Below are 27896 nucleotides of genomic sequence, written 5' to 3'. Positions count from 1 at the left end.
AAAATATTCACATATAGACAATATATTTTGGCATTAATTTTAAAACAGGACAGTTCAAATTCGCAATCGTTCTGATGTATTAAGAGAAACATATCATAATTCGTATCACATTATTAAGGGACAGCTAAACTGAAGACTAGAAGAATAGTTTAAACACTTCCAATTAACCGAACAGCGACTTTGAACATCCCATGTTTTTGGCATATTAATTGATTAAAACGTTCTATTCGACTCTCGTAAATTACTCAACTAAATTACACTTAAAAATCAGTCTATTCTTATTAAGGCAACGCGTAACAATTTTTCAAATATTAATCAATAAGAAGCCTATTTTATTTATATTGATTTTTTCACTAAAATTTGAAGTATGAATTGTAATCTTTGGACGATGTATTATTCAGTTTACAATTACTTTAATTAGTCGAAATTCATCAATCACATATTAGTGAATGGCAGTATCTACGAAAATAATACATTGATGTAGAAATGCTGTTAAGTACGAAAAATGTGATCGATCGATTAAAATCGTGCCGTGCTAAGGCTTAATATAAAAATAATAAAAATAAAATAAATAAATCCTACCCTGTTGTAAAGTAAATGTCTGGGATATGTTCACATTTCTCGACTAAAATTTCTATTGGTGTATAAAAGTAAAAAAACGGACTAATATGAGAAACCGTACCAGTCATTAAATTAAGTGGATGTGTCTGATTTGGAAGATCCCTCTTGCTTTGTATTTAATACTTTCATTCATACAAAGAGTATCAAAGGAAAAACAAAATCCAAATCGGAGATTTATTGTCCAGGTTACCATCTCAAAAACTTGTAATTTTCTAGTAATCTCCCAGCATCAGACACGCGCACAACCTCAATCACCATTATCTCCTTCGTTAACTTCGACATAGTCATCATTGCGCAACAGCTTCGTTTCCACCCCGGGCACGTAACCATCTGCGCCCGTGACGCCCAAGAAGCTGTAGCACACGGCGTGTTGCTATACTTCCGGTCCCAAATCTTGGACGCCGCTTTCCGCGATAGGGACATAACGATCTTCGATGTGGACTAGAAGGATGGTGCGGTCCACGTGCGATCTCCTATTTGGATCTTTGTGGGATGGCACCCACTTGTGAACCACCTAGAAATCAAATATTTATAATTCATGACGTTATTTGTATTGAAGAAGATGTCTTACATTTCCTTCCATTCCAGTTTCAGGCACCCAGTCTTTCCAATTATTTCGTCCTCCTTTTGCTCTCATGTACTCCTTTGGCCACTGCACGTCGATTCTGCGGCCCATATTTATGCAGTCGTAAACCATATTAGGGTCAATAATCTGGAAATTGTTTTTTGGTTCATTAACACAATTGTTTAAGGATTGGCAAAGTATAATTACAAAGAAAACCCTGTGTTTTCAAGATCTATTATTCTATAGTTTTTTCTTCAGTGAACCATGTAACTTTATTCTTATCTATAAAACGTCAGTTATTGATCTCTGGCGTTAAATACGGATACTCACTCTGACTCTTGAGTCTAACAAATCTCTATCTTCAGCATTATCTCCTAGTCTCTCATCCGTCCTGGTTTGAGCGTCCGGCACTTGGGAAACGGATCGTTCATCCCTCTCCTTGAACAGTCCCGCGAGACTGGCCAATGTTGAGCTGGTGGGTTTACCGACCGACACCAAGCTCCCCCTGTTAGCGCCTAGCGACGTCCTGCTTAAACTAGATCCTCTGCCCATGCTGCCGCCAAGATGCGACCCCTCGGTGGATTGGCTAGAGTTGTGGAGTCCGGTCGATGTTATGGTGGTCATCGTATACGCGCCTTCGTGACCCATACCAATCTCTTCGCGATTCGATGCCCCACTAGAACATCCCTCACCACAACGCTTCCTAATTCTGAAATAATAATGGGGGCGTTACTTTGCGATTTGCCTTAAATATTTTTGTTTTACCTTCTGAACAAATCAAAAACGTAGTTTTTGATCTTCTTCAGACTAACTGACCCACCGACAAGTGCACTGTATTGTTCATTGGTCTCCGCGTAGCTGGTTGTTAAGGGCGACACGTAAATAGGATAACCAATTGGTTGATCACAGGACGAATTTATAATGTTTCTCAATGCTTGTTTGGCGTTTTGAATGCTGCCACGTTCGGGATTACGGTTACGCAAATAGACAAGTTCTTGTTGTTGTCCTGCCCACAACCCTCTAACGCATTCCCTGTTGATTTTGATTACACGGAAGCTTAAGTGGCGTTTGTTCAGCATTATTATTTTATATTCGTCGGTTCCATCATCCAAAACGTGCCTACAATAACATTATTAGCAACTTAAACCCACATTAAGCCTCTAATTGTACCTTAAAGCTAAAAGACTTGGAGTGCCGCTAAGAATGGCAACTCTCCAGGCGGGATCGCCTTCATGCGAGATAACCAATTCCTGCTCGTGTTTGCAGATAGCGTCGTAAAGTGCAGATAACTCCTCGTACTCATCAGGCGACATAAAATGGTCCTGGTGCAATTTCAGAGACATTCTCACACCAGGTGCCACCACCGTTTTCAACAAATCGAGATCGGTAAAGACCCATTCGTCGCGGGCGCATGTTATGCGGAAATCACCTTTGAACAATGCGTGCAGGCCGTACAGGAAGAACTCGACGTTGGAGATAGTGTTGTGGGAAACTGCTCCCAAAGTACGACGTCCTAGGCAATTAAATTGGTTAAATTAGCCTTAAATACGATGTTTACAACGTACCTAATAAACTCAGGGCAAAACAGAGCAGTACAAGAGGTGAGTGCGGTCCAGTTTCGACGTTCTTTTCGGATTTTTCGACACAATAAGAGATCCACTCGCCGTGCACCGCCACGAACATGTTCTTGGTCATGCCGCAGTTTTGCACATCGAAGTCTTCGTCTATTTTAGCATTAAAAATTGGATCTAGATCAACGAAAGTTCTTTGTTCTATTGGCTGCAAAGCTCTGAATATCACTTGATTATTTAGCCATTCTTCTAGTTTTGGTGATCTTACTGTGTAAAAAATAATACTCTAAAAACAAAATTAGTTAGCTAAGTCACATCAGTTTATTATATTTCAGTTACCTTAACATAATAGGAAATAAGAACTTTTCGAAACTCAAATACTTGCAGCATAGACACAGCGCTGTTGTCACTTATGCTATATCCTTCCAGAATATACTTGGCAGCTGTGACTTCCCACGCCAGCCAGCGCTGACTGAATGCAGCGTTGACGCTCAGCATATTCGGCAAATGTCCTGGATCACAACAACAACACCCTACCCAAACCAGAATTATTAATAATAATTAATATATATATATATATATATATATATATATATATATATATATATATATATATATATATTTGTACATTTTATCTTCTGATTTTTGTTTTTAGTTGAATAATTATGTTTTCATCTGACAATCACATGATAATTTGTGAGATAAATTGGAATTCTTGTTTGATTGAATAAAGTTTCATTTTATTTACCATCATTCTCCTCGACGCCTTCAGTGATGGCCTCAACCTCACGCTGTTGGCAGTAAGTCCCTCGAAATTCGAGACCCCGCATTTGGAATGTGACTAGACCGTTACCTAGTTCAATTATGTGTACCAAACAATTCAAGTAATCGGACGCTAAAACGAAACAATCCCCTTGACTCACAGGACCCCAACGACCCATTATCAAATCCCCGCACAACGAGTGCTGTAAGGACCTGAAACGTATATATTAAGAAATTTATTGTAATCCATAGTAGATTGTATCACCTTGTAAGATGCTCGTAAAATATCGAATTTAAATTGTTATCGTCCGCCCCCAAATTTCTATCCAGATGTGAAGACAAAGGTGTGTTGGAGTGATCCACTCTCCTTGTGTTATAATCTCTTTCCCAGAATTTCACAGGTCGCACGTACGAAGTCAAAAATATAGCACTACCCAAAAATGGATTCAGCGGTGTCGATAAAATTGCCGAAATGATGGCTTGTAGGAATAACATAGCTGAATGAGGTACAGAAAATGGTTGGGCGAATGCGTGAAATGCTGATCCCCACGTTATTTGCCACGGTGCAATGTAAGTCACCACGAATTGTACCTAAAAAATATTAAAAAGTAAGTAAAGTTTTTTTTAGTTAGTTTTCGTGGTTACCTTGAGGAGCAATTCGTGGAGTTTGTGGTAAACTATACTCATAACGAAGTACTCTAATAGGAAGGCCTCTTGCAACGCACTAAAATCATATTTGAAGAACAAGGCGGTGAACATTAGTATCAGGTATTGTGAACTCTGATCCGAATAACTATGTCTCAGGCATTTCAAACCGCAAGTCACCACCAGGAATGAGCCGAAATACAAACCATACCTGGCGACGATCTTCGGCGAGTCTTCCGTAAGTGCCGAGATAAAAAGTAGAGGATACAGTACGTTCCTCTCTATGAAACTAAGATACACGTAAACCGCCTCGAACCACATAATCTTAGCGGGCCCCCTTATTTGGTACTGATCGTGTTCATGAGATCTGAGGACGGGGCGTGCGATGCACAGCCACGGCAACTGTTTCCTCAGTTGCGGAACAATGTAGTGCAACAGGAAGCCCAATGTGGCCGCCATCAGCCACAGCACAGGATTCAGGTCGGGTTGCAGGACAGTGAAGACGGTGCTGGCATGGATGCCGCCCACGAACAGGGCGATAAGGCTGCATAGTATTACGTCGTTAGTCAGGCGACCGTTCACCGTTTTCTGCAACTTGTGTGGCAGAGGATCTTGATGTTCGTCGGTTATCTTCTTCCCCGGCGAGGAGTCTTTTACCTCCGGTCCGAATTTCACGTTCTTTTCACGGTCTTTCGGCTGTTTGGGCTCGTCTTCCGCCTTGCATCTACATAAAACACATAAACAGATTGATTACATAAATATAAAAACCATGAAAATGATATAAACAAATAAAAAATTACTAACTTATGTTCTTTGTTGACTGGCACCTTTTCCCTGAGCGGCTCTTCCAATGATTTGGCGTGTTCTCGATACAAGTCCGGTGGCCACAAGTGCTTCTTCAACAGATACCAAACGTTGGACGGGTCTCCGGCACTCCGGCTCAAATGATAGGAACAAGCGACCAAACACGCGCAAAACATTGAAAACAATATGTGCTGCGAACTTTTCTCTTCGCACAGACCTCCGTAGGCCAATCCGAAGAGAACAGTTACCGCAAGCACCGATCGGAAGATGCAATAGAACGCTGCCGTCAGACTGCCCATTGCGTTGCCACCAAATATGTGCATGTCAATCTGTTCTAGAAGATAAAGGACGAACGTGTTGATCTGTGGGAACAGACCCAAAGAAAACAGAATGGGAAAACTGAGTATGAAGATGGCGAAAAAATCACGAGCGTAAAGACACAATATTTGACTTGTGATGTTATTGGTGTCGAATTTGTAGCCTGTGTCTAAGGTTTTCTGTTCCAGATTTTGGTGGAGGACCAAAACCATCATACAACTGAGGCAAAAGTAAATCGGCCTGGAGTAAGCTATCACCTGTAAGTTAAATAACGATAAGTTGTTTATACTAGTAGTGAAGATTTCAAAGAAGTGTTACCTTGTTAAATCCATGCGTTGGCGATGCAGCATCCGGCTGAACGCTCTTCAACAAGGAATACTGACAGCTAGCCATCACAAAACAAAATATGAAAGCCATCGCGTCCTTGTAGAAATCTAAGTACAGCAGCATCGCTCCAAAAACAGCAACCAAGACGCACAGCACAATCCCCAATAAGGTTTCCGACATTGTGAGATTCCTGTCGAGAAGTGCCAGCAGTTTGAGACGATCGGCGGTCACTTTGATGTACAACGACGTCCAAGAGAACAGTTGGAACTTGTAGTACGACCGTACTTTTGGACAGTTGTTGTTAGCCGGATCGATGCTGCGTATGAACAGGTCACGTTTCCGCTCTTCCGCTTCGCACTCACTGAGAACACGTCCGTTACTGCAAATGTGCAAGATACTATGTCTATTTTTTGATTTCGTTACCATTCAATAGAAAGGCACAGAATAAAAGATATGTGTGAACAAATATTTTGGTGAATAGTAGTGAAATTTTTATCAATTAAAAACTACTAGACAATTTTTCAATACTGCACATTAAGAATATTGGTTTAAATAAAAATAAGGCTCTGTGGCATACGAATATTACTTGAGGATACTGATAAAAAAGTGCAACATTAAGTTTTTTATTATATTCTGTGATTTCGTTGACTTGTGTAACTAATAAATTAAACGTAACATACATATCGACTGCAATATCCATCTGCCACAGTATCCTCCTGAACCTGTGACTGTATTGTGGCCATTCGCGTCTGTATCTAGCCACTTGGGCCGCCTCGCTCCTCTTCTGTCCGGCCGCCTCCATTATGGTGGAGACTGATGAACTAGGAGCGATTGTAGCTCCGACGCTCCCCGCTCGGATGGCCGCCACCGACTCGGCGCTGGCACCACTCTCGTCACCGGTCGTTGTCGTCGACCATGCGATCGGTGGCGGAGCTCTAGTGATGGTAGCGTCGTCATTGGGGCGCCGTAGAGAAGGATGTTCTATTGTAATCGATCGCGACGACACGTTTGGGCCCCCATCTTGGAACGTGTACGTTATCCAATTGCCCTCTTCGTCCAAATAATATTGTGTGTCCACACCTACAACTAATTAATATTTAGTGGTATATACATAGATGGTAAACGGTTAGACTTACTTGTTTCCGTAGCTATTAACGCTCCTTTCGGTTGGTTCTTCGCACTCTGGGCATAGCAACGCCGTCTACTGCTTGGACCGCCGTCTCGTTCTTCATGAGGCGGCACGCCAAAGTAGAAGACCGGGAAATCGGGCGGGTTGATGAGTGCGGAAAGGAGCGGGGCGGCAGGTGGAGGTAGAAGTGTGCTCAATTCATTATTGGAACTGCTACTCGACGCCTCTTCGATCGACGTTCTCGTTGGTCTCGATCCTATATCCACATAACACATTTTGAAATATATAATTCATAATATCTTTACAAAAATTCTTGTTGAACAAATCAATTGGAAAATATTCACTTACGTTTCTTACAATCACCCGCTGGATGTTTTTTCCTCGGACTGACAACCAGACACTCCAGTCCTTCAACAGGACTGGAACTGCCACTTAGCCTTAGGGTTTGTGTGACTTTGTTCTCTTTTCTACTTCTCCTCTCTTCCGCGGCACTCGTCGACGTTCTTCCGTCCTTGGATTTACACATGCTGCACTTCTCCGATTCGCTTTTCGGCGTTTTACGACCCGAAGAGGAGGCGGGATGGTCCGTGGGGACTCGAGGAGCCGGCATGTGTCGCGTTCTTTTCGGAATGGCACCCAGACTGCGAGCACAAGTAGGCACTGTATCCTGTAGTACTTTGCTAACGTCATGTTCTAAAGACACTGTCGTGGTGCTAGACCATTCGTTGTCACGCTTTAGAGGCTCTGGTCATAGAAAAATACAGTTATAAATTAATTTTATTAATTTTAGCTATATTATTATCAGGTAATTTTTTTAATTTAACTTTTTAATGTAATATTTATTATGAGGATAATACCTTTTCTGAGAGGTAGATGGTGATTTTCATCGTCGAAAAGCCAGTCGAGTTCCAATTCCATCATGCTCGAACAATTTCCCGATTCCACACCCTTGTTGCCGTCATTCTTTTTCCTTTTGACTTTCCTAAAGTTTCTTTTCCGTACCAAGCCTCCACCACCTCCGCTTCCACCCGCCTCGTGTTGTTCCCGCTTATGATCCGACGTTTCGTCACCCGTCCATTGATCATGTTGAGTCTTTTTCGACTTTCTCTCCTGTCTTCCATCCTCAGCAGTCATATCGACACTCGTGTTACTATTGCAGCTCAAATTAGAACATTCAGATTCTTCGGGAGGCCGCCTATCAGTTACGTTAGCTTCGTTGTTGTCCACATTAACGGCGCAAGCCTCCTCAACCGGAGCATGCGCACTCGCCTCGTTACTGTGGTCATCTTCGGTTTGCTTGTTATCGGGTGGGTGGGCCGTCGAGGAAGGTGGTGGGGCTGATTGGTGTGACGCCTTACTTTTCGGAACGTTTTTTAACTTGACGAACAGAAGAGGTGAATGACTACCTATTTCATAATTTTTTTTATTAATAAACAAAAACAGACCATTTTTTACAAATGTACCTTGATTGGGTTCTTCATAATCCGAATCAGAGATGTGTGTCACCGAATCAGGATCGGTGTCAGGCCCATGAGAAGTTTGGTGCTCGTCCGACTGTTCTGCAATTGGATACACAATCTCCGATCCGTAATACGGGCACAGATTCAGATGTTGGTTGCGGGTGAGACTGGTGCTGGGAGGCGGAAGTGGTGGATTACGGGCGGCTCCCTTCGCCCCACCTATCAACTCGACGCTGTTGGGATGCGCGCCCAACGTTGGCGGCGGACAGCACGCCTCCAACGCCTGAGATCGTATCCTTCGTACTCCGCCCCTAGAACAACTATAACAATGTGAACGTTACACGGTACAAATTGACGGAGCTGACATACACAAACTGGCCGGCGTTGGCCTTGAAATAGAACCCGTCGGAAGTTAAGGCTTGATTCGGATTCTTGTCAATGTAGCTCAGTTCCAACGAGCCCGTCGGTTTAATTTTGCACTGTCCTGACGCAGACGGAAGAAAGCCCAGGCTCGTGAAGTTTGAGTGTCTGCGGCCGACGTTCGACACCCCTTCGGCCAGATTCGACGTGCTCTGGTCCGAGTCCACGCTCTGCAAGGATGGCCTGTGTTGGTTTGACAAACCCTCCTTTAAAAAATCATATCATAAAATATTTAAAGCAACTGGTAGTTGGTAGGTATATTACTTGCGAATCAACGTGCTCTACCTCTTTAAGGTAGCACCGTCGCGGCCTTTCTTCTCTGGCCATCGCCATCAGACCGCAATCGGTTTTCGACCTTTGGTGTTTCAGATGTCGGACAGCGCCTCGTTTGCCTCTGCGTTGCCGTTCCGCCCCCATCTCATTTTGTGCGGGCAGTACGACAGTCAAGCTTCCTTCACTACTGTCCGACGAGTTTTTGCGATGAACTTCCGCTTTCAGATCTATAACATTATTAAATTATTTTGTATATTAACAATTTATTGACGTGTTTACCGATAGTACTGTTTGGCTTCCCACCTCCTACCGCCCCAGCCATGTCCATTTGATGGATATCGTTCGATTCGAAACTGTCCTCGTCGGTGAAATTGAACACGCCAGTTTCAACTGCTTTGATCGCGTCCGTCGACGATTTATTCTTCGATAGCACTTGCAGTTCTATTCCTTCATCCTCCCTGAAAAGTTTACTTTAAGTTGCGTGTCATACAGGTTCATGATTATATACTTTTTCTGCTCGCTCCATTCTTCTTCATCACCCTCACGGATGCATTCGCCTGTGTCATACATGTGGTGGAGGCCAAAGTTGACTAATTTGATGACTGTGAGCACAACAGTCACGGAGGCACAGTAACAATACCACATAAATTTCGTAGGCGGAAAATACTGGAACACATTTAATAAAAAAATTTGAGAAACCAAATTTTAAAAAACATTTTTTCATTTTATTATATTATATGTTTATTCCTGTTGGTTTTTAGCTGAATTATGGACAAGGAATTTTCAATAAAAAGTATTTTTAATGTTAATAGAAGAAAACATCTTCTATCAAAGCCTTACAGAAATTATAAATATGATAAAATAAAAATACAAATTATTTATACTAATGTTTATGTAGTAATATGTTTATTAGCTGTGCAGACTAAATTTGGTTTCAATTCTACAGATAAATTTATCAACAAATTAATAATATAACTGACAAATTCTTAGAAATGTTTATACAAATATCATTCAGTGGAAACTCTTAATAATATAATCCTGATAAGATACTGCACCATGAAAAAACAAAAGGAATCCATTCAATCTGGTAAAAAAGGATGCAAGCTTTTTGTATTAAAAGAGGTCACATAAAATATTCAAATATTGATAGAACATCACAAATGTAGGTCAAAGTTTGTGTTTAATTTTATGATGCCACTCACCACATAGATGGTGAAGGGCATACACAACAGAAACAGCCATATGTATAGGTGGAAGATGTTGCAGAAGACATCCTGATGGGGATCGTAGAACCAGCCGCCGGTCAGGGACGCCCAGACGCCCTGTCTCAATATTTCGAGCGTTTGCGAAGCCATCGGTTGGTCGTCCTGCATCGCTCTCACATGACGGGAGCCCCGACCGGGAAGACTGGCGAAATGTAAACATTCCAGTCGCACACCATCATGGCACGTCGGGCTAGTATCACACTGAATATGTTTAAATGGGGCGCAGTTCGATTGAGCAGTTGCTCGGTCGCATCACTATGATAAATGGTGTTTTATGATTGCTTGGTTGAAAAGTATCACTTGAGTGTTTAATTTTTTGTGCAGGTTTTGTCAGTTCAATGTAAAGACTGATTCATAACAAGCACGAGCTGTCAAAAGTTTCTGACGTTTGTCGACGAGACGGCTGTCAAATATTAACAAACGTTAAATAGGTAGATATTCTCCTTAAAATACGGGGGGTGATCCGAATTTTTTATTTATCTAGTTCGGTCTTTAGTTTATCACAATTTTTTTTTCAATATTTAGTTAAAAAGTATTTTTAAATATATAAAAAAATGTTGGTTTCGCAACTATTTGATGTTAATGATTTGATATTAAAAATTATAATTTTGTAGCAACCTAATTATTGAACAAATACAGGTCATAAATAGATTATTAAATTTGAAATCAATTAATAAAGTATAAATTATTTAAACCTTATTACGTTTAGTTAGTTTCACTTAAGTTCAAATTTTATTTCTCTTTGTATATCCCTTGTATATATACTATAACAATCTATCTATTCTTTAAAAGTTTAAATATTTGTAAATAAAAGCCACATTTCCTGACATAAAAAAGTATTAATTTCTCAAGTTCTCTGAAATTATTTCCGTCAAGCATTAACCATGAATTTGATCTGTATGCTGAGTTTTCCCGATAAATGCCATTTTGTCATTTTAACCTAAAACCGCTGACGTACGTCGAATAATGTCAAACGACCAGCTGATCACGATTAGCATAACATGAAAACAAGTCGTTTTTCTCACCGACTTCAGTTTGACTCCGCGCTGGAAACGTGTAGCATGATCTTATCTTAGTGTGGATTGTATAAATTCATCAAAAAAAAATGCCAGAAGTTCCGAAAGTATTGAAGGAGGCAGCAATCCAAATCGGATCAGGCGGATCTGCTGGTACAAAATACAAAATTTTCAATTTAAACACCAGTTTTGGCATATGTTGTGTTTCTCAGGCTTTGTAGAGGTTTTAATAATGCAACCATTGGACTTAGTCAAGACTAGGCTGCAAATTCAAACAGTTAAAGACAAAAATGATCCAAGATACTACAAGGGTATATTTGATTGCTTTGCTAAAATGTACAAAAATGAGGGTCTAGGCTCCTTTTGGAAGGGCATTTTACCACCTGTTCTTGCTGAAACTCCAAAAAGAGCAACCAAAGTATTCTTTTTTCCTTTTTAGTTTCATTCTGTTTTTTTATTTTTTTGTTTTTTAGTTCTTTTGTTTTGAACAGTTTAAACAATTTTTTATGTTTGGTTCCCCAACTCCTACTCCTTTGGTAAGTTTATCTCTGTGGTTACATAAGTTGATTAACTAATTTAATAATTTAAAACATCTGTTTTTGTTACACTGACAAAGTGAAATTAATGTGTATCTTGCTTTGTTGAACAACATTTATGAAACTGTCTAATTTTAGCTTGAATTTTTTTTAAATGTTAATTTGATTCATTTTATAGTTGTAATGTTTACCTTGATATTATTTGCCAAGATATTTTTTTGTTAAACAAGATAACTAAATAAATAATTTTATCAGCACATCTCCCACAGGAGTTATTCTATAGGTCAATTACAGTTTGAAAAATTTGCACAATAATATAAAAATATTTTACCCTTCATTCCAGACGTTTTCTTTGGCTGGTTTGGGCGCAGGCACCGTTGAAGCTATCCTGGTTAACCCGTTCGAAGTCGTGAAGGTTTCCCTGCAGGCAAATAGGGCGAAAACCACCGAACAACCGAGCACATGGGCCGTAACAAGGGAAATCGCCCGAACTCAAGGTTTGGGCTTCAAGGGCCTGAACAAAGGAGTCACCGCCACCATAGGCAGAAACGGCGTGTTCAACATGATCTATTTCGGGTTCTATCATTCTGTGAAGGGATATTTACCCGAATATAAAGTAAGGGAATTGACAACGACCAAATTTTTTGTCTCTCTGTTTGTTTTGATTGCTAAATAGAGATGTTTTTGTTGGGATGAATGAGATACGATTTTTGGCGACGCTACGAAAACAGTTTTTTCGTTATATTTTGAACTTTGAACATGTTGGAATCTCCGTTGATATTGGACTATTTACGCATTATAAATAGGACTTCACGTTTTCTAAATCCGGATTTTTTCTTTGGAATTTGTGGATTTATTAAAAGCGACATATTATTTTTATTTTTTGCGTACTCATTAACAATTATTTGTATTTAAGTACATATAATAATAATCATAATAAGATTGTATCACATTATTGAGTGTGGAATATTTATACTTAATTATTATAATCATTAAAACTATCTACAAAGAATATTCACGAAAATTCATGAAATAGTTTTTTATCTTAAATTTTATATAAACAGCATTGATAAAAATTCAACCTCAGCGTAGATTAAAACATGTTTATAGATGATATTAAAACTGAAATTTTATATACAAATTTTGTATCAAGTTCTTTAAGAATATTTATGATAGCACCTATTTAATTATCTCTTATGACGCATTTGAAAACAACGATTAATACATGTAAACTCTGTTATTACACAATTTTATTTAACAAATTTACGGATTTAATGTTTAATTTCTTGGTTGTTACAATTGTTTGCGCGTGATAAATGTACATTTGTTAATGAATAGCGTTTTTTTCCTTTTGATAACGGCATATTTATAGACTGTGTCTGATTTAGGATCCCGTGGCCGAATTCTTTAGAAAAATAGGCATCGGTTTCGTATCAGGAACAATCGCTTCGTGCGTAAATATTCCGTTTGATGTCGCAAAATCCAGAATACAGGGACCACAACCTGTTCCAGGACAAATAAAATATCGGGGAACCTTCCAATCTATGGCTTTGGTGTACAAAGAAGAAGGGTAATTATTTATTTTTTAAAAAAAGATACATTAAATCAATTGTTTGTTCAGGGCTGCTGCGCTGTACAAAGGTTTGTTGCCGAAAGTCTTAAGATTGGGACCTGGAGGAGCAATTATGTTGGTTGTGTATGAATACATGCACGGTTTTCTGACAGCAAAGTTCAACTAACGAAAAAATACTATATACTGAAGTCCTTGTGCTATGTACAATGCAGAATAATTGTATTATCGATAACATATCGATTATCATGTTGTTGTTTATTGTTGAAAAATTATTTACTAAATCATTTTTATTTAAAAGATTATGTTCAAGTTTTATTTAAGAATCAAATTTTTATAAACCGTTATTTTTAAAGTAAATTATTTTATTTGTTATCGAATTTAAGTGTAACATAAAATTTTAAATTTTGTACTATTTTACTAACTATAAAAGCCAGCATATTTTTACATTTTTATACAGTATTTTATACAAAGAAAACATATCAGGGATTGTTAGTATATGTTTAGCTTTGACATATGCAAAATTTACATTGTAAATGTTGTTTGTTTTCAACAATAATTTTTTTATTGTCTGTTTTAATTGATAATTTTTACTGCTTGTTATAATTTTATCGAATTCTACCGTGTTTAAATAAAAGCCATTTAAGTTTTTTACTGCTGTTTTATTTTACAATCTAATGTTGCGTTTCTCGATGTGCGTATGAAGGTCCACCAGTTCAGTTTTCAGCCTGTCGAATATTTCTGAAAGGCTAAATCAAAATCTCACTTAATACATCCAAATCAATTATAATAATAAATACTAATACTTTTGTTGGTAGTCGACTTTTTCCGGCGGATTTTCCGTTTCCGTTTCGAAATTTACTTGAATTCCTATCGATTTTTTGTCCTGTAACAGAAAGAAGACGTTGAATGTGCGCTCTTATGCAAAGTGGCGTCGTAAAACTGTTGGAATGTGTAATAAAGTGACTTTCTTTTCGAGGACGTGCACCAAAATAATGCACATCACGCGCCAACAGTCCGGTACGTAATGTCGGTCATTTTTAAAGTACGGTACGTGAGCGGAACTGACCGTTTATCCATATGTGCAATTATTAAATTCTTCTTTCTGATTTACGTTTGATACATATGTGATTTCTTTTTACTGTCAATATGAATGATATTTAAACTGATTTCAAGTAAAATTGCATAAGTATTTAATTAAACGGTAAATGTTATTCATAAATTAAACAGGGAATATAGTAAATATGATTTACAGCTGCTTTAGTGATAGTTGAAGTCGTTAAACTGAAATTGGATTAACAAATAAATTAAATTCAGCCCTACATAATCCGTAGTAATTAAATTGTTGCGCAAAACAGTTACAGTTGGGTTTAAAGTCAAATATTTTTGTTGTAAAACGGTCTCAAGTGAAAACGGTAAAGTGTTTGTAGAAGTTTTACCAACAATGATAATGACCGTTTGCAGAAAGTGAAACGATTATACTTTCGACATCGTTTATCACATAATTTTATTGGGACATGTCAGTAAATAAATTACTTAACTATTACAAACTAAACCTTAGTTTTTAGACTTGTATAAAAAATTAGTAATGAGAGCAATGTTTAACGGAATTTAGGAAATTTTAATGTTGCACTAAGTGTGAAAAAGTATTACAGATTACAAGAATTGTTTCCGGAAACCACAACGTTAAACCAATTGAAGGTCATTTAATTTTTAATTGATTATGCGTATGTATGCATGTGTTTTAATTATACCATAACTAATGTAAATTAATAGTTACATCTATTTACATTATTTTCAAGATTCTTTTGTATAGTATGGAGATTTATTAGAAATGTAAATTAATTTTTTTTATAGAAATTTGTTTCTAGTCCATACTAAATCAATCAGTTACAAATACATACCGTTTTATTATTGGTTATAAAAAGAAATATTTTGCGGTCGACTGATATACTTAACAAACAGTTGGATTAACATGCATTATCTCATTAGTTTTGTGAAAAATGGAAACGAAGTAAAAAAGAAAGAGACATGCCGTTGGTGCGTGAAGAGCCACTGAGTCAGATAATAGTTTTACATAACTTCATTATACACTTTCGCGAAAAAACGTAATATTATCTCAAATCCATAAAGTCACTCGCAAAAAACATCTTCCCTCTACCGGAACGGCAAAGCAACAAGTGAAATTGTTTCTTTGGGGGAAGTCAGTTTAATTTATGCATTCGAAGAAACAACATCAACAACAAAGACCAAAGTTATGGGACAATGTTTATGAAAAACTATATCTGTGCGTTACTGTTGTTCTACGGTGTCGTGCCAGTGTTATGTCAAGAAACTAGCAACAGTGAAATTACAAGTTTAAACGAGAATGACCAAGACAGGGACAAAAGGAACATAGACAATATTTTAAGAAATGTCGCAGACGTTTTCGGCTACGATGTCCAAAAAAGACCGACCGCGATACCTCCTCCCCCTCCACCACCACCACCAACACAACCACCTCCTCCTCCACCGCCTCCACCACCTGTTCCTAGAGCACCTCCAGCCAAACCACCACCACCAGCTCCTAGACCACCGCCACCTAGACCTCCACTTCCTCCAGTCATCACTCCTCCCCCTCTATTAACGGAAAACGTAAGAAAAACTTTTAGCATCAACTTTAATTGGAATAGGAACCTTCAAACTCCGCCGCCACCAGCGCCACCAGCACCCCCTGCACCCCCTGCACCCCCTGCTCCACCAGCTCCCCCAGCACCTGCAAAACCAGCACCACCTCCACCACCACCTCGTCCCGCACCAAAACCTGCTCCTGCCCCTCCTCCACCACCTCCTCCACCACCTCCTCCACCTAAAAAACCACCTCCAAAATTACCCCAACCGTACGTTGATTATGAAGAACAAAACGAGCAACAAGACTACCAGGATCAACCCGAACGAATCCAAATCGAGTTCCCGGATTATTCCAATGAGGACGAAACCGATAGGAAACGTGACGTGCACCTACAATTAATAGACAAAGAACACTCGAGGGAGAAGTTTAAACAGGAGTTTGATAATTTTTGGGAGAATAGTCCTTTTAGTGTCGAGAACGGATACAAATTTCTGTCGCCACCTGGACCAGACTATCAAGGAAATTTCGCAGCGTCTTCTGATGATGGTTTAAAGCACAATCATGTTAGAAGTGCTGACGATTATTATGAACAACCGTATTATTTGGAGAAACCATTATATAATAATTATTATACCAATAAGAATTTAAAAGAGAGTGGCAAATCTGTAAGCGAACACGTTTTGGATTATTATGGTCAGAAGTTCGCGAAAGATGCTGAGGAGAAACGACGGAAAGTAAATCCGGAACTTTTAAGTCAAAATTATAAAACATACAACGAACCTTTCGAAATAACTGTTCCAGATTATGAAACAGAAAATTTAGAGAAAGAAAATGTGGAACAGAATGCTCCTTTGTATATTAACGCCGAATTTCCCATTTTGGAAGAAGATGAAGATGAACAAAATCAAAAAAATAATAAACAACTTGGAGAAATATATGTAATTAACGATTACAATCACAAAGATGGAACAGCTACGGTCACCAAAGCTGAAAACGTACAGTCCAAAGACAACGAGGATATTAAAGATTACTACGAAAATCCATATTTGTTTTTGCCCAATTATTATAATAATTATCAACACACAGAAAAACCATCTCAACCACAACCTCAACAGGAAAAACCTAGCCAATATAAAGAAATTGGTAATGACGAAGTAGATACTGTAGAATATTTAAATGAACCCTATAGAGATTATGGAGGACAAGATCATGAAGATTATAATAGTCAATACAATTATGGCAAAGGAGGCGAAAGTGATAAATTCAGAAATAACGAAGAATTAGATGAAGTTGAAATGATTGAAGTTAAAGGTACGGGAGGAAAAAGTGGCAAATATGAATACAAGCAACCAGTTAAATATAACAATCCAGATGAAAATTTTGCTGTAGAATATATAGGACAAAATTCTCAAGAAAAAGAAGATATTCGCAATGACGACAAGGATGATGACAAAAAAATTGTAGTAAAAATGAATGTTGTCAATCATATTCAAGATGTTATAGATAGAGAGAACCAGAAAGAGAAAGAGCAGGAAAATAATGAAGGGAAAGATGACGACAGAGAAAGCACTCGGACAGTAGAACAAAAAAAGGAGAAGGTTAATTTTGAAGTAAGTTTGAGGGATTTAGAGAAGTTTATTGGTGAGCATTTTAAAGAAAGCGTCTCAAGAAATAAACAAATGAATAGAAACCAAGATCGTCAACCAAGACTTGAAGGTAATGATTGCAATAAAAGAAGAAAACCACAAAACAGAACAGAACCCAAACCAACTAAATCTAGCATCATAAAACAATTAGAAAAGTTTAGTAGAAATTACAAAAGCTCCTCAAGAAGGCCACCAACATCCCAGCCGCAAAGGAATAGAACACAAACCGAAGAGACCAAGCGGAAAACGGTGGTAGTTCAGCCTGTTTTCTCAGGAATATTGAATTTTGATGGATTGAACGAACTACAAAAATCCAACAAACCTTTTGTGGTGCCAATTGAAATAGAATACAGTGGGAGTCAAAAAAAGTATTCGAAAACTCCGGTGAAATATCAAACGAGCGGCAAAATTCGAGTGAGACGTTATTTGGATTTTGCTGAGTCCAAAAAGGAGAAAAAAGATTGGTACGTTCCTGATCGATATTCTGAGGAATATAATTATGAAATACCTGAACCGGAGCCTATGGACTATGCAAAATTAGAATCCAAAGAATATATGGATGTCAAAGACGACGATTTGTCAAAAAATGCTAAAATTATTAACAAAGAATCAGGCACGAAGAAGATGATTATAAGAGTCAAGCAAAATATTACACAATCATATTAGTTATACTGTTTTATATTTATTGATGTTTTAAATTATTGCTTAGAGTTTTAGACATTGTTATATTATTCAATAAGTTTTTATTGTTACATTTGAAGAGTTTAAATAATATGTTGCGCTTGCTCATGCTTATAATAAATGTTTGCAAAATGATTTGGTGTTTTATTAATTATAATGATGTGCTAATGAGTATTCAAGGTAAAAACAAAGTAAAGAAAACAATTGTTTTATTAATTAGACATTATTAAACTGTTGAATGTAGTAAATAATTACACATTAAGTAGTAATAACTAATCACTAAATTATAAACGTAGGTGCGAAGTACTTTATGTTATCGAAAAAACAATTGAATGAATTAATTTTATTTTCTGATGAAGAATATATTATAGGATTTATATCAAATAAAAAAATAATTATGATACATATTTTCAATATTTCTACCAAAGCAAATAGTTGCATTTCGTCAATAAAAAATATCAATTATAATACAATAAATAATTATTGATTTCAAGGCATGCAATTTGCGGCATTTACTCATTCTTCCTCATTATTTTATTCCGGAAATCAGTTTTTTTTTTCGTTTTTCGTTCCAGCATTTAAACTCATTTAAACTATTGACATTTCTATTTGTTGTCGCAATTTAAAGAAAATATGCGTGTGTGGCATATAAATAACAATCACATGTCGATCAGTTAATTTTCCCTTTCTGTAAACGGTCATTACCTTGGATTCATTCTAAATGCATATTACGATTTTCACGGGCGTAACCCATAGTAATATTAATTTCACTTTTTGCACTTTCGTTTGAATGGCATGTTAATTCCGGATTTGAAGGAAAGTGTCAAATATTTGCTAATTATGTTTAATAATTTCGTTGAAATTAAAATTCGCTTTTGCAATAATCACAGATTTATTAACAACGATACATTTTTTACAAAAATATTTTCTCTTCATTCTTACATAGAATAAACAAGAACAACAAAATATTTACAACGTAACAAAGAATAAATAAGGTTAAAGCTTAAAAGTAATATAGAGGTACTAGCGTATAAATACTACTAAGAAATAAATAACACCTGCCCTTTACTTCTTTTTCTTTTCGTCTTGCTCTTCATCGTCAAACTCTTTAGAATCTTCATCCTCGGAATTACGTCTGTTGTGATAAGGCGGTTCCAAAGTCAACGAAGGTCTGAAAATATTCTCAGTTTGTTGGCTAATTTGGTCTTGATACTGCTGATATTGGTGACTGTTCAACAAGGTGTGTTGAGGAAGATGCAAAGGAAACTGTAGGTCAGTCTGCCCCGGTTGGATTATGTTTTGTCCCGTAAAACCATCGTCTTGTTCTTGTTGATACTGTTGCAGCTGTTGTTCTTGATGGTACTGCTGCAACTGTTGTTGTGGCTGAGAGTACACATAACCATCATTGTTTGCAGGTTGTAGGGGTTGGACAGTCTGGGGGACAAATTGGGAGGCCGTATTCTCCGGCAGCTGTTGGAAGAACTGCTGTTGTGGTTGTTGGGCAAATTGATTGGTTGCAGTTTCGGGAAGTTGTTGCTGGAAGAAGTTTTGAGGCGCCAGTTGTTCTGGCTGAGGCTGTATGGGTACTTGAGGATGGAACACTTGGGAAATATCGTGGGGTTGTTGAGGAATGTTGTGGGATTGGAAATTGTGGTAGTTAGTGGGCAAAATGGAATGTACAGCGTCTACAGCAGGGAAATAATTCTGTACTTGATTTGGAACGGCTGGCAAAACATTGGCTGGAATCTGTCCGTTGATGGGCGTCGGATGGTAAGTGCCGTGGAACTCCACGGAAGTAACACCAGCAGTCTGCACAACAGGTCTGGCCAACGCAGGCTGCGGCAACACCGGATGCACGTGCTGAGGAACAACCGGAGTGGCGACAGGCTGTGGTAAAACTGGAGTGGCGACAGGCTGTGGCAAAACTGGAGTTGCGACAGGCTGTGGTAAAACAGGAGTTGCAATTGGTTGAGGGATGAATTGCTGGTGTACCACCTGAGGCGCTTGTGGAACGTTGTGCAGCACTGGCGACTGGAAGGTTGCTCCGAGAGGAAGGACGCCCAAGTTCGGCTTAGTTACCTCGAACAACGGCGACGGTCTAAACGCTGGCAACAGTGGAGCTGGAGCTGGAGCTGGTGCTGGTGCGACTGCTATAGGTACTGCTTGTACTGTAGGCACCAATGAGGGAGCTGGTACGACTTGTACGGCTTGTTGCAAATGTACGTGGTCCAAATGTAAATGATCTACTGGATGCACGTGGTCTACATGCGTATGCAAATGATCGACTGGATGTAAGTCGACGTGGGCTGGTACTACCGGCCTGAACGGTACTGCTGGTTTTACTGGAAGTCCTTGGAGGAGAAGGGTTGGTTTAACTGCAAGACCTGGTTTATGTATTGGTACTGCCACAGGTTTCACGTGATGATGATGATGTACTGGTGGTGGCACATTAACTGGCAGTACTGGTTTTAAAGGTTTCCATGCGGTGGCGTGTACTACTGGGCGAATTGGTTTTACCACCAACGGATGTTTGAAGTGGACTTTTGGCCTGGTGTAATGGTAGCCGTGTTTTATGATAGGTTTGACTACCGGCACGAATTTCAAATCAACAGTACTGTAACCTAGCACGTGTTTCTTGCCAGTTGGACTTAGACCAATGTGTTTCGCCACTCCATAATTGGAGTACGTGGGAGAGAAAATTGTTCTTTTATCCTGATCTTTTTCTGGGGATTCCTGTGTATCATCGTATACTGGATCGATTTGCTGATAGTTTTGGTGTTGTAGGTCTTCCGTTAGAACTGATCTGGTTATTGACAGCACTATGGTCAAGAATACCTAGAAATAAACTTTAGTTCGTAACAGCATATTAATTTTAATTGGGAATTTAGTTACGGTACATTTAATACATGTAGTTATGTCATGAATAAATTTGTTTTTATTATTTTCAACAATATATGTGTGTGTGGATTTGTAGGTCAGATGCCTGCATAATTAATGTGCACCTAATTATATTTAACCAAGTTCAAGTATGAAGAAATTATTAAAATCATATGTATTATCATTGTAATTCAAAATATTGAAATTATTTATTATAATTTAAAGCTAGAAAGAAACTTTGGAAGAATTTAATATTAGAGAGGTTGAAGTAATTGAATATTTTGATAATTTTGTTATGTTTATTGACAATTTTAACTACTTTTTTGTATAAAACTGTACTCATCCCCTTTTTTATTTTTAAACAAGCACAAGTCACTAATAATCATCCCCTTTGGACACATTATCACTGTTGACACAACACTTTTCTTTCATTCACTACACCATAAACTTACCAAGTTCTTTATCATGTTTTAACTAATAATTTAGACAATTAACCAAAACAATAATCTAGAAGCTAGCTACGACCATCACAGTACCCTTAACGAACAACAAAAAAACAAATCAGTCACTTTCTTTTGGTTTATATACCGGACGAAACAAATAGACGAGGGCAGATTATTAATTAGCAGTCGCATCCTGATTAATATTTAATGCGGACGACATCGGAAGAAGAAAGTAGTTACAAATTCTGCAGGCTTAATATGGATAATTGTCAACCCCGCGTCAAAACTAATAATCGTTTGCTTTTATCGATCGGCGACTGTTTCAAAATTCTACACTTTCTACTCCAAAATATTGGCGAAAACTATAAACGATGTCGTTTGTATTCAGCGCACAAAACTTATTGGCAAACTGGAAAAAATAATTCTCTAAGAAAGAATATTATTTTAATTATTATTATAATAATATTTTGTGTCAAATAAAACGTAATGAAATTCCTTAGAATCTATTTACTGGTTATAAATAAACGTCTATTTACAATGTCGATGATTACTTGTGCAGTAAATTGCACCTAAATTAGTTAATTGTTTGCATTCCAACATTACGGAATTGTTACGTTATTCTCCGGTCGATTGACTGTATCAGAAAAACCGCCGGAGAAAGGATACCAAAAGCGATTATAACAAAAATAGCAAATTAATTTTGGAAAATTCTCGTGTCAAAAACAAAAAAGGAATAATGAATACAGTCCTGATCAGATTCCGAATCAAATCCGAGTGCAGTTCTGTCAATAAAACAGTTTAACCTAGATAGAAAGTGGCCAGTGTCTCAATGCTTTTACGGTCAACAGACAGATGCATGTTTTGCACAAATGACAAAAAAAATAACCACTGTAACAATTGCATAATGGTTCTAAACTACGGAAAATCGCACGTTTCAGGTTCTAGAACAACTTTCGCCCGTGTCGATTATTTATCGAGATCTTTACTTGGCACGGCGAATTTGTCAAATGGATCTCGTATCTAATTGTAAATCTGGACCAATTACACCGTAATGGTCTTATCCGAAATGCTTATTTATGGTAAATGTGCTTAATGGGCTCTTCAATATTGCATATAAGTAAATAACGGTTGCGTTAAATGGATCCATTAATAAACGGGTCGTGCACAAATTAATAACATGCAATGATTTAAACGCAGGTGTGAAAACTACAAACATTAAATGAGGTGTGTAATGATCGAGTCCATTCATAAACGAAATTTATGCGTGCGTAATCGCGAATTGGCCTCTAAACATTCAAGTGGGTTCATTAAACCAAAATTGCATTAATCAAACAAGGTTTCGGGCGATTTGTTTTGTTTTAATTGGATGCGATTTGTTACTTAAGTGGACCACTTTTGCCAAGGGACATAATTATCGCTTAATTTTTGTCTGCGGTTCAATGCTGAACCATAGTTTTTTATAAATGATTTATTATAAATTAGTACTATTATTATTGGCATGGAACAGAACTGTATTTTAGAAATAAATAAAATTAACCAGAATATGCCTACATTTTTTAATTGTACGAAAAATTCTGAATAAAATGAGTACTGCCTGCCATACCTCTTAAAGTACTTTCATGGAATTGCAATTTTTGGAATCTTGAAACATTGTTCAAAAATTTTTCAAGCTAATTTTTTAAAATATGTTAACGAATAATAAACCCCAGGATAAATCTATCTAAACTAGTCAGAATCAAAGAGGCATCAATATTTAAAATGTAAACAGTTCAACAGACTAGAGTACATTTTAATGTTACAAAAAAACTTCTTTATTTTTTTAATATCTGTAGAAATAATAGAAATTTATCAGAATGCTTCAGAATAACATTGTTTATCAGTCGTTTTCATCGTTATGTCATGAAGAACGATGCTCTTGAAAGAACTATTGTACAATCGAGATGAAGTTGTTAGGCCTTTGCACTTCTGCAACAAGGTCGATTGAAGAGGTACGTGGCAAACTTGCTCCAAACAAGTCAGTCGGTTATTCACACATTGTGGAATCAGTGCAGAGAAATTGGTATCAGTCATAGGAGACCATATACTGTTCGTCAGAGACTGACTACTCCTCGAAAAGATCGACATTTGGTTCAGATGTCACTTCAATAGCAAACAAGAACAGCTACCCAGTTAGGAAATCTTCACTTTATTGCCACAGGGACACAATTATCTACTCAAACCGTACATAATAGACTTCAATTGACATTCAAGACGTGCAGCTGTTATCCCTGAATTACCTAGAGCACACAAGAATGAGAAGAAGCTTCGCTAATGAATTCGTTAACTGTAACATGATCCAATAGAGTCAGGTTCTCTTTATAGTTGAATTCAGGTTTTGTTTAAGATCAAATGAAGCACAACAAAGAGTATATAATACAACTGTTGCTGAGAGAAGAGCTTTTGGAGGAGGATCTGTAATGATATGGGAAGGTATAACTTCAAACCGACGTACAGCCCTTCACATCTTGGCGAACTTTACAACAAGATAATGTAAGACCACACAGTGCCAGAGTAGTTCAAAATTTTTTTGAAGAGCATAATTTAGAGGTTATGGAGTGACCAGTCCGATATGAATCCGATATGAATCCGATAGAACATCTGGGACATTCTAAGGAGACACATAAAAAATCTGGAACCTTCAAATAACCTTCAAGAATTAGCTCAACAGTTTCAGAAATAATGGAAAAATGTAACCAAGACTTGATCCTACAAAAAATTCTGAAAGAAATGAGTACTGCCTTATACCTAAAATACTTTCAAGATGTACTTTTTGGATTCTATATAATATTGTTCAAAAACGTTTAAAAACTAATTTTTTAAAATTACAAATAATAAATCTCAGGGTAAATTGAAACATAAAAGGTTAATTAACCTATTTTTATTTTAAATGTAACAATCTGTGTAACATGTAACAACTTTTACATAATCAAATAAAACATTTAAAATATTTTTAATTAGGGTAATGACTTCCAGTACTATAATAAGTTAAAAGTTTCAAAGATATTTATGTGCCATACCCCTGAAACTTCTAATATACCACCAAAATGAAATTCCCTGTATAAAATTTTCGTGTCTTGTTATCACTTCATAATAAAAAATTTTCATTCATTCATTCAAAATAATTGTGAAAATCTATATCCATCTGAATATAATTGTTACCAACAATATAATTTATACCTTTGACATAAACAAATTCGGAAATGTCATTTAAACTACAAAATTGTCATTGTGTAAACCGCAAAAATTTCAATGTTCTAATAAATTCATAGTCTCGAGCCTTTTTTCCCATAAATAACAAGAAAATGGATGAATCATCCATTTGGGGACGCTTCTACAAAAGGTAACGACACCATTAAGCCTAATTTAAAAAATAATAATCTTCATTAACAGCATATCGAAATACAAGCAAGTATACGAGACAAAATCGAAAAACGATTACGAGCCACTCCGACTATACGGCGGTACAGGTTTGGACGATTCGTGTCCATCACCATTCAACGCTTGCAAAGACGTGCTGGATCAATTCGACCACATAATCTCGGAGTACAAGAAAGCTATGGGACCATGCGGACGGGGATATTGTCCCAAAGGGCCGAGAGCGACCCAAGATCGATGCTTCTACAAACGGGTGGAAAAGAACTTGCCGATAGGAATCACGTCGTGCATGGATATGGACTGTCCGTTTTCCGCTGAGAAATTTAAAGGTACCACTCCCGATTGTTGGGGTGTTTATTCAGTTTGATGGTTTAGGTTTGCCCGTGGCCGGTGAAGACTCTGAAGCTGTACCGCTGAATTACTGCGGCATGTTGGAGTGTCCGTTTGCCCAGAAGAACACGGTGAGGAAGGAGGGACAGATACAAGCCGCCTGTGGACAGCCCGATTGCGCCTACACTAAATTCCGACTGGGGATCGTCGACAAAGAAGTCATTAAACAAGCCCCCCTTATACCACCACAAAATACAGGTCGTGTTGTTATTATTCATTACTTGTTAACAATAGTAATAATAGGAAATAAAACAGGTTATTGTGGAAGAGTTGACTGCAAGAGTCCGGTGATCGGACCGACTTTACCGCCAATCCATTGGGATTGCCCGGAACCGTTACCCAAAGGACCATGCAAAAATCCAGATTGTCCATTTTTGCCTGCTGATTTGAGGGCGTTGCAGGCTCTAATCAAAAAGGGGCCGTGTGATAGTCCCTCTTGCACCCACATCCTTGACACATCACCTCCCAATAACGATTACCAATTCGATCTCCTTGACTGTGATACTCCAAAACCTGTTTGTGATAATCCCGATTGCCCTTTTCAGAATCCCTGCATTAGAGACAGCTTTTCAGATAAACTCGAGTCGGATATTTACAAAGGTCTGGTGTGGACCTGTGTAATGTTATTAGTAAAACTTGTTTTTTTCACAGGAATGTTTGCAGTTTGTGACAACCCAGATTGTCCGTTTCAAAAGAACAAACAAATGAAAAGTGAAGAGTTTTGTGGTAACATCGATTGCCCATTTAACCCTGACAATGTGCAAAACGATGACGGTTATTGTGGTAATCCGGATTGTCCATTTAATCCGAACCTCGCACAGAATGATGATGATTATTGCGGAAATCCGGATTGTCCTTTTAATCCGAATCCTACAAAAAAGTCTAATTATTGTGATAATCCAGACTGTCCCTTTGCTCCTAAGAAATCAGGTGGCGATAATAAGTTGTCACAAGTTTGCAGTATTCCAGATTGTCCTTACAACAAGGTTAGATTATAGAAAATCAAAGATCAATAACACAATGCAATAAATTAAAATAAACTGACAGCTCTTTTATTTCGTAGAACATGAGTAAATCTTGAGCAACTCTTATAGATTATAAATTTTCAGTTTCAGACAAAAGGTGGAGGTGATTCATCCTGCAAATCTCCAAATAAGGTTAAGGATCTAAAGTGTCCTTCAGATGGTAAATCTATTAGGTAAAGAACTTAAATTTACAGTTCAGTACTGATCAAATTGCAGAACAAAAAGAAACAGATGTTTGCGACAATCCCGATTGTCCGTATGCAGAAAAAACTCCATGTCCAAGTGAACCTCCTAAAGAAAAACCGGAACCCGAAGACGGTCGGACTTGCAACGATCAACGTCAGTGCGACAATCCGGATTGTCCGTTCGCCAAAAAGACGCCGTGCGGAAATCCGGATTGCCCTTACAAAATTGGGGATATTCACGGTAATAACACCACAAGAATTAAATTTTTTATTGATTATAACTGATAATTTTAGCTTGTGATGTGCCATGCGGACCTGATACGGTTTGCGGCAACCCGCAATGTCCCTTCCAGCCCGAAAAAACGGACGAGTTAGAAATTAAAGTTGACGTGACGGTGGTAACGGAAAACCAAAATCAGGCGGGAGCCAACGGAAGAAAACACAAGGATGCGAAAAAGGTGGACGAGGTCGAAAAGGATCAAGAGGAGGAGGAACGTGGGACAAAACGGAAGAAATCGCAGGCGAAGAAATTTTATTATGGGGGCGTCAAATTGGGCCACAAGAACTGTTTGAACCCGAACTTCAGAGTACCGAAACACATGGGGTGGCTTTGGAATTTGTACGACCCTTTGGCTGTAAGTTGTAACGTTTGTAAGGTGGCTTAGACTAATTAATTGTGTTCACAGGTCAGAGATCGAAGGGGATTTAGACCCGGAGCCGTTGGCAGGACGGTGGCCAAAATAATCCGTAAACACAAACGTCAGAAAGCCATTATGGATCAAAAATCCAGCGACTTGTTCGTGGCAGAAAGGAAACAAACTCTAACGGTCAGCAAGAAACAAGGAGAATACTTGATCACGGTGAATCCACTAAAAGAACCGAAGGAAATTCGATTTAGGAACGAAAGCGTTTACATGGACTGCACTCCCATGCAGTTTAAAGTTAAAAAACACAAGGAAATGAAACAGGACTGCGTGTGCGAGGACGAGGAGTCGACCTCCACTTCGTCCGACGGCTTCGAGATCCAGTTTTCGCCGTCCGCCGCCAAGAAGAGTCCTGCCTTCTTCGAGCGGGTTAAACCAGGGAAAAACATAGAAACGCAGTACAATCCCGCCGACATTCCCAAGGATGGCAAAAAGGGCAAGGGTGGAAAGAAAGGTAAAGGCGCCAAAGGCGCAAAAGGTGGAGCGAAGAAAAAAGGCAAGAAGAAGTAATGATTGCAGGTTTTTTCATTTTTCAAATTTATGTTGTGTGTGTAAAATACATTCATTTTTCATTCCTCAACCGAGTTTTCTTGTAATAAATTTTGTTTTCTTGTAATAAATTTGTGTACAGTGCTTTT

The 27896-nt window shown here is 38.0% G+C and overlaps 5 protein-coding genes and 1 long non-coding RNA gene across 10 annotated transcripts; 3 read left to right on the top strand and 3 right to left on the bottom strand.

The window, feature by feature from the left end:
- Positions 1-6: 6 nt before the first annotated feature.
- LOC109606623 (pecanex-like protein 1) lies at positions 7-10545 on the bottom strand. Of its 5 annotated transcripts, none has more exons than XM_049970094.1 (22): positions 10098-10545; positions 9404-9561; positions 9175-9353; positions 8887-9122; positions 8572-8828; positions 8206-8522; positions 7600-8148; positions 7091-7486; positions 6750-6998; positions 6294-6699; positions 5605-5992; positions 4969-5543; positions 4165-4888; positions 3785-4110; positions 3506-3732; positions 3097-3290; positions 2752-3043; positions 2357-2699; positions 1952-2305; positions 1517-1895; positions 1193-1333; positions 7-1135 (listed from the first exon to the last, which is right to left on the bottom strand). In XM_049970094.1, exons 1-22 carry the CDS (start codon positions 10266-10268, stop codon positions 995-997), a joined length of 7002 nt encoding a protein of 2333 aa, XP_049826051.1. In that variant the 5' UTR covers positions 10269-10545; the 3' UTR covers positions 7-994. The 5 variants fall into 5 exon arrangements, with proteins under 5 accessions (XP_049826051.1, XP_049826054.1, XP_049826055.1 ...); XM_049970097.1 differs by having other exon boundaries at positions 5605-5974; XM_049970098.1 differs by having other exon boundaries at positions 6336-6699.
- A 485-nt stretch (positions 10546-11030) lies between these two features.
- LOC109602775 (mitochondrial 2-oxodicarboxylate carrier) lies at positions 11031-13936 on the top strand. The gene is made up of 6 exons (XM_020019212.2): positions 11031-11329; positions 11389-11594; positions 11650-11712; positions 12056-12328; positions 13101-13282; positions 13334-13936. The coding sequence occupies exons 1-6, from the start codon at positions 11266-11268 to the stop codon at positions 13449-13451; spliced, it is 906 nt and encodes a 301-aa protein (XP_019874771.1). The 5' UTR covers positions 11031-11265; the 3' UTR covers positions 13452-13936.
- On the bottom strand, positions 13721-14783 carry LOC126266303 (uncharacterized). The gene is made up of 2 exons (XR_007548721.1): positions 14089-14783; positions 13721-14031 (listed from the first exon to the last, which is right to left on the bottom strand). It is a non-coding gene; the product is annotated as an uncharacterized LOC126266303 (long non-coding RNA).
- Positions 14784-15547: 764 nt separating this feature from the next.
- Positions 15548-18205, top strand: LOC109602760 (histone-lysine N-methyltransferase set1-like). The gene is made up of 2 exons (XM_020019195.2): positions 15548-16627; positions 17009-18205. Exons 1-2 carry the CDS (start codon positions 15548-15550, stop codon positions 18203-18205), a joined length of 2277 nt encoding a protein of 758 aa, XP_019874754.2.
- Positions 18206-19099: 894 nt separating this feature from the next.
- Positions 19100-21619, bottom strand: LOC109602782 (calphotin). The gene is made up of 2 exons (XM_020019222.2): positions 21550-21619; positions 19100-21055 (listed from the first exon to the last, which is right to left on the bottom strand). The coding sequence occupies exons 1-2, from the start codon at positions 21562-21564 to the stop codon at positions 19286-19288; spliced, it is 1785 nt and encodes a 594-aa protein (XP_019874781.1). The 5' UTR covers positions 21565-21619; the 3' UTR covers positions 19100-19285.
- Positions 21620-24781: 3162 nt separating this feature from the next.
- Positions 24782-27838, top strand: LOC109602781 (uncharacterized). The gene is made up of 9 exons (XM_020019221.2): positions 24782-24919; positions 24970-25283; positions 25330-25542; positions 25600-25944; positions 25996-26330; positions 26454-26529; positions 26586-26795; positions 26849-27189; positions 27241-27838. The coding sequence occupies exons 1-9, from the start codon at positions 24882-24884 to the stop codon at positions 27766-27768; spliced, it is 2400 nt and encodes a 799-aa protein (XP_019874780.2). The 5' UTR covers positions 24782-24881; the 3' UTR covers positions 27769-27838.
- The last annotated feature ends 58 nt before the right edge of the window (positions 27839-27896 follow it).

The sequence above is a fragment of the Aethina tumida genome, chromosome 7 (assembly GCF_024364675.1).
Source record: "Aethina tumida isolate Nest 87 chromosome 7, icAetTumi1.1, whole genome shotgun sequence".
Lineage (NCBI taxonomy): Eukaryota > Metazoa > Arthropoda > Insecta > Coleoptera > Nitidulidae > Aethina > Aethina tumida.
This window is presented reverse-complemented; position numbering and strand designations above follow the sequence as displayed.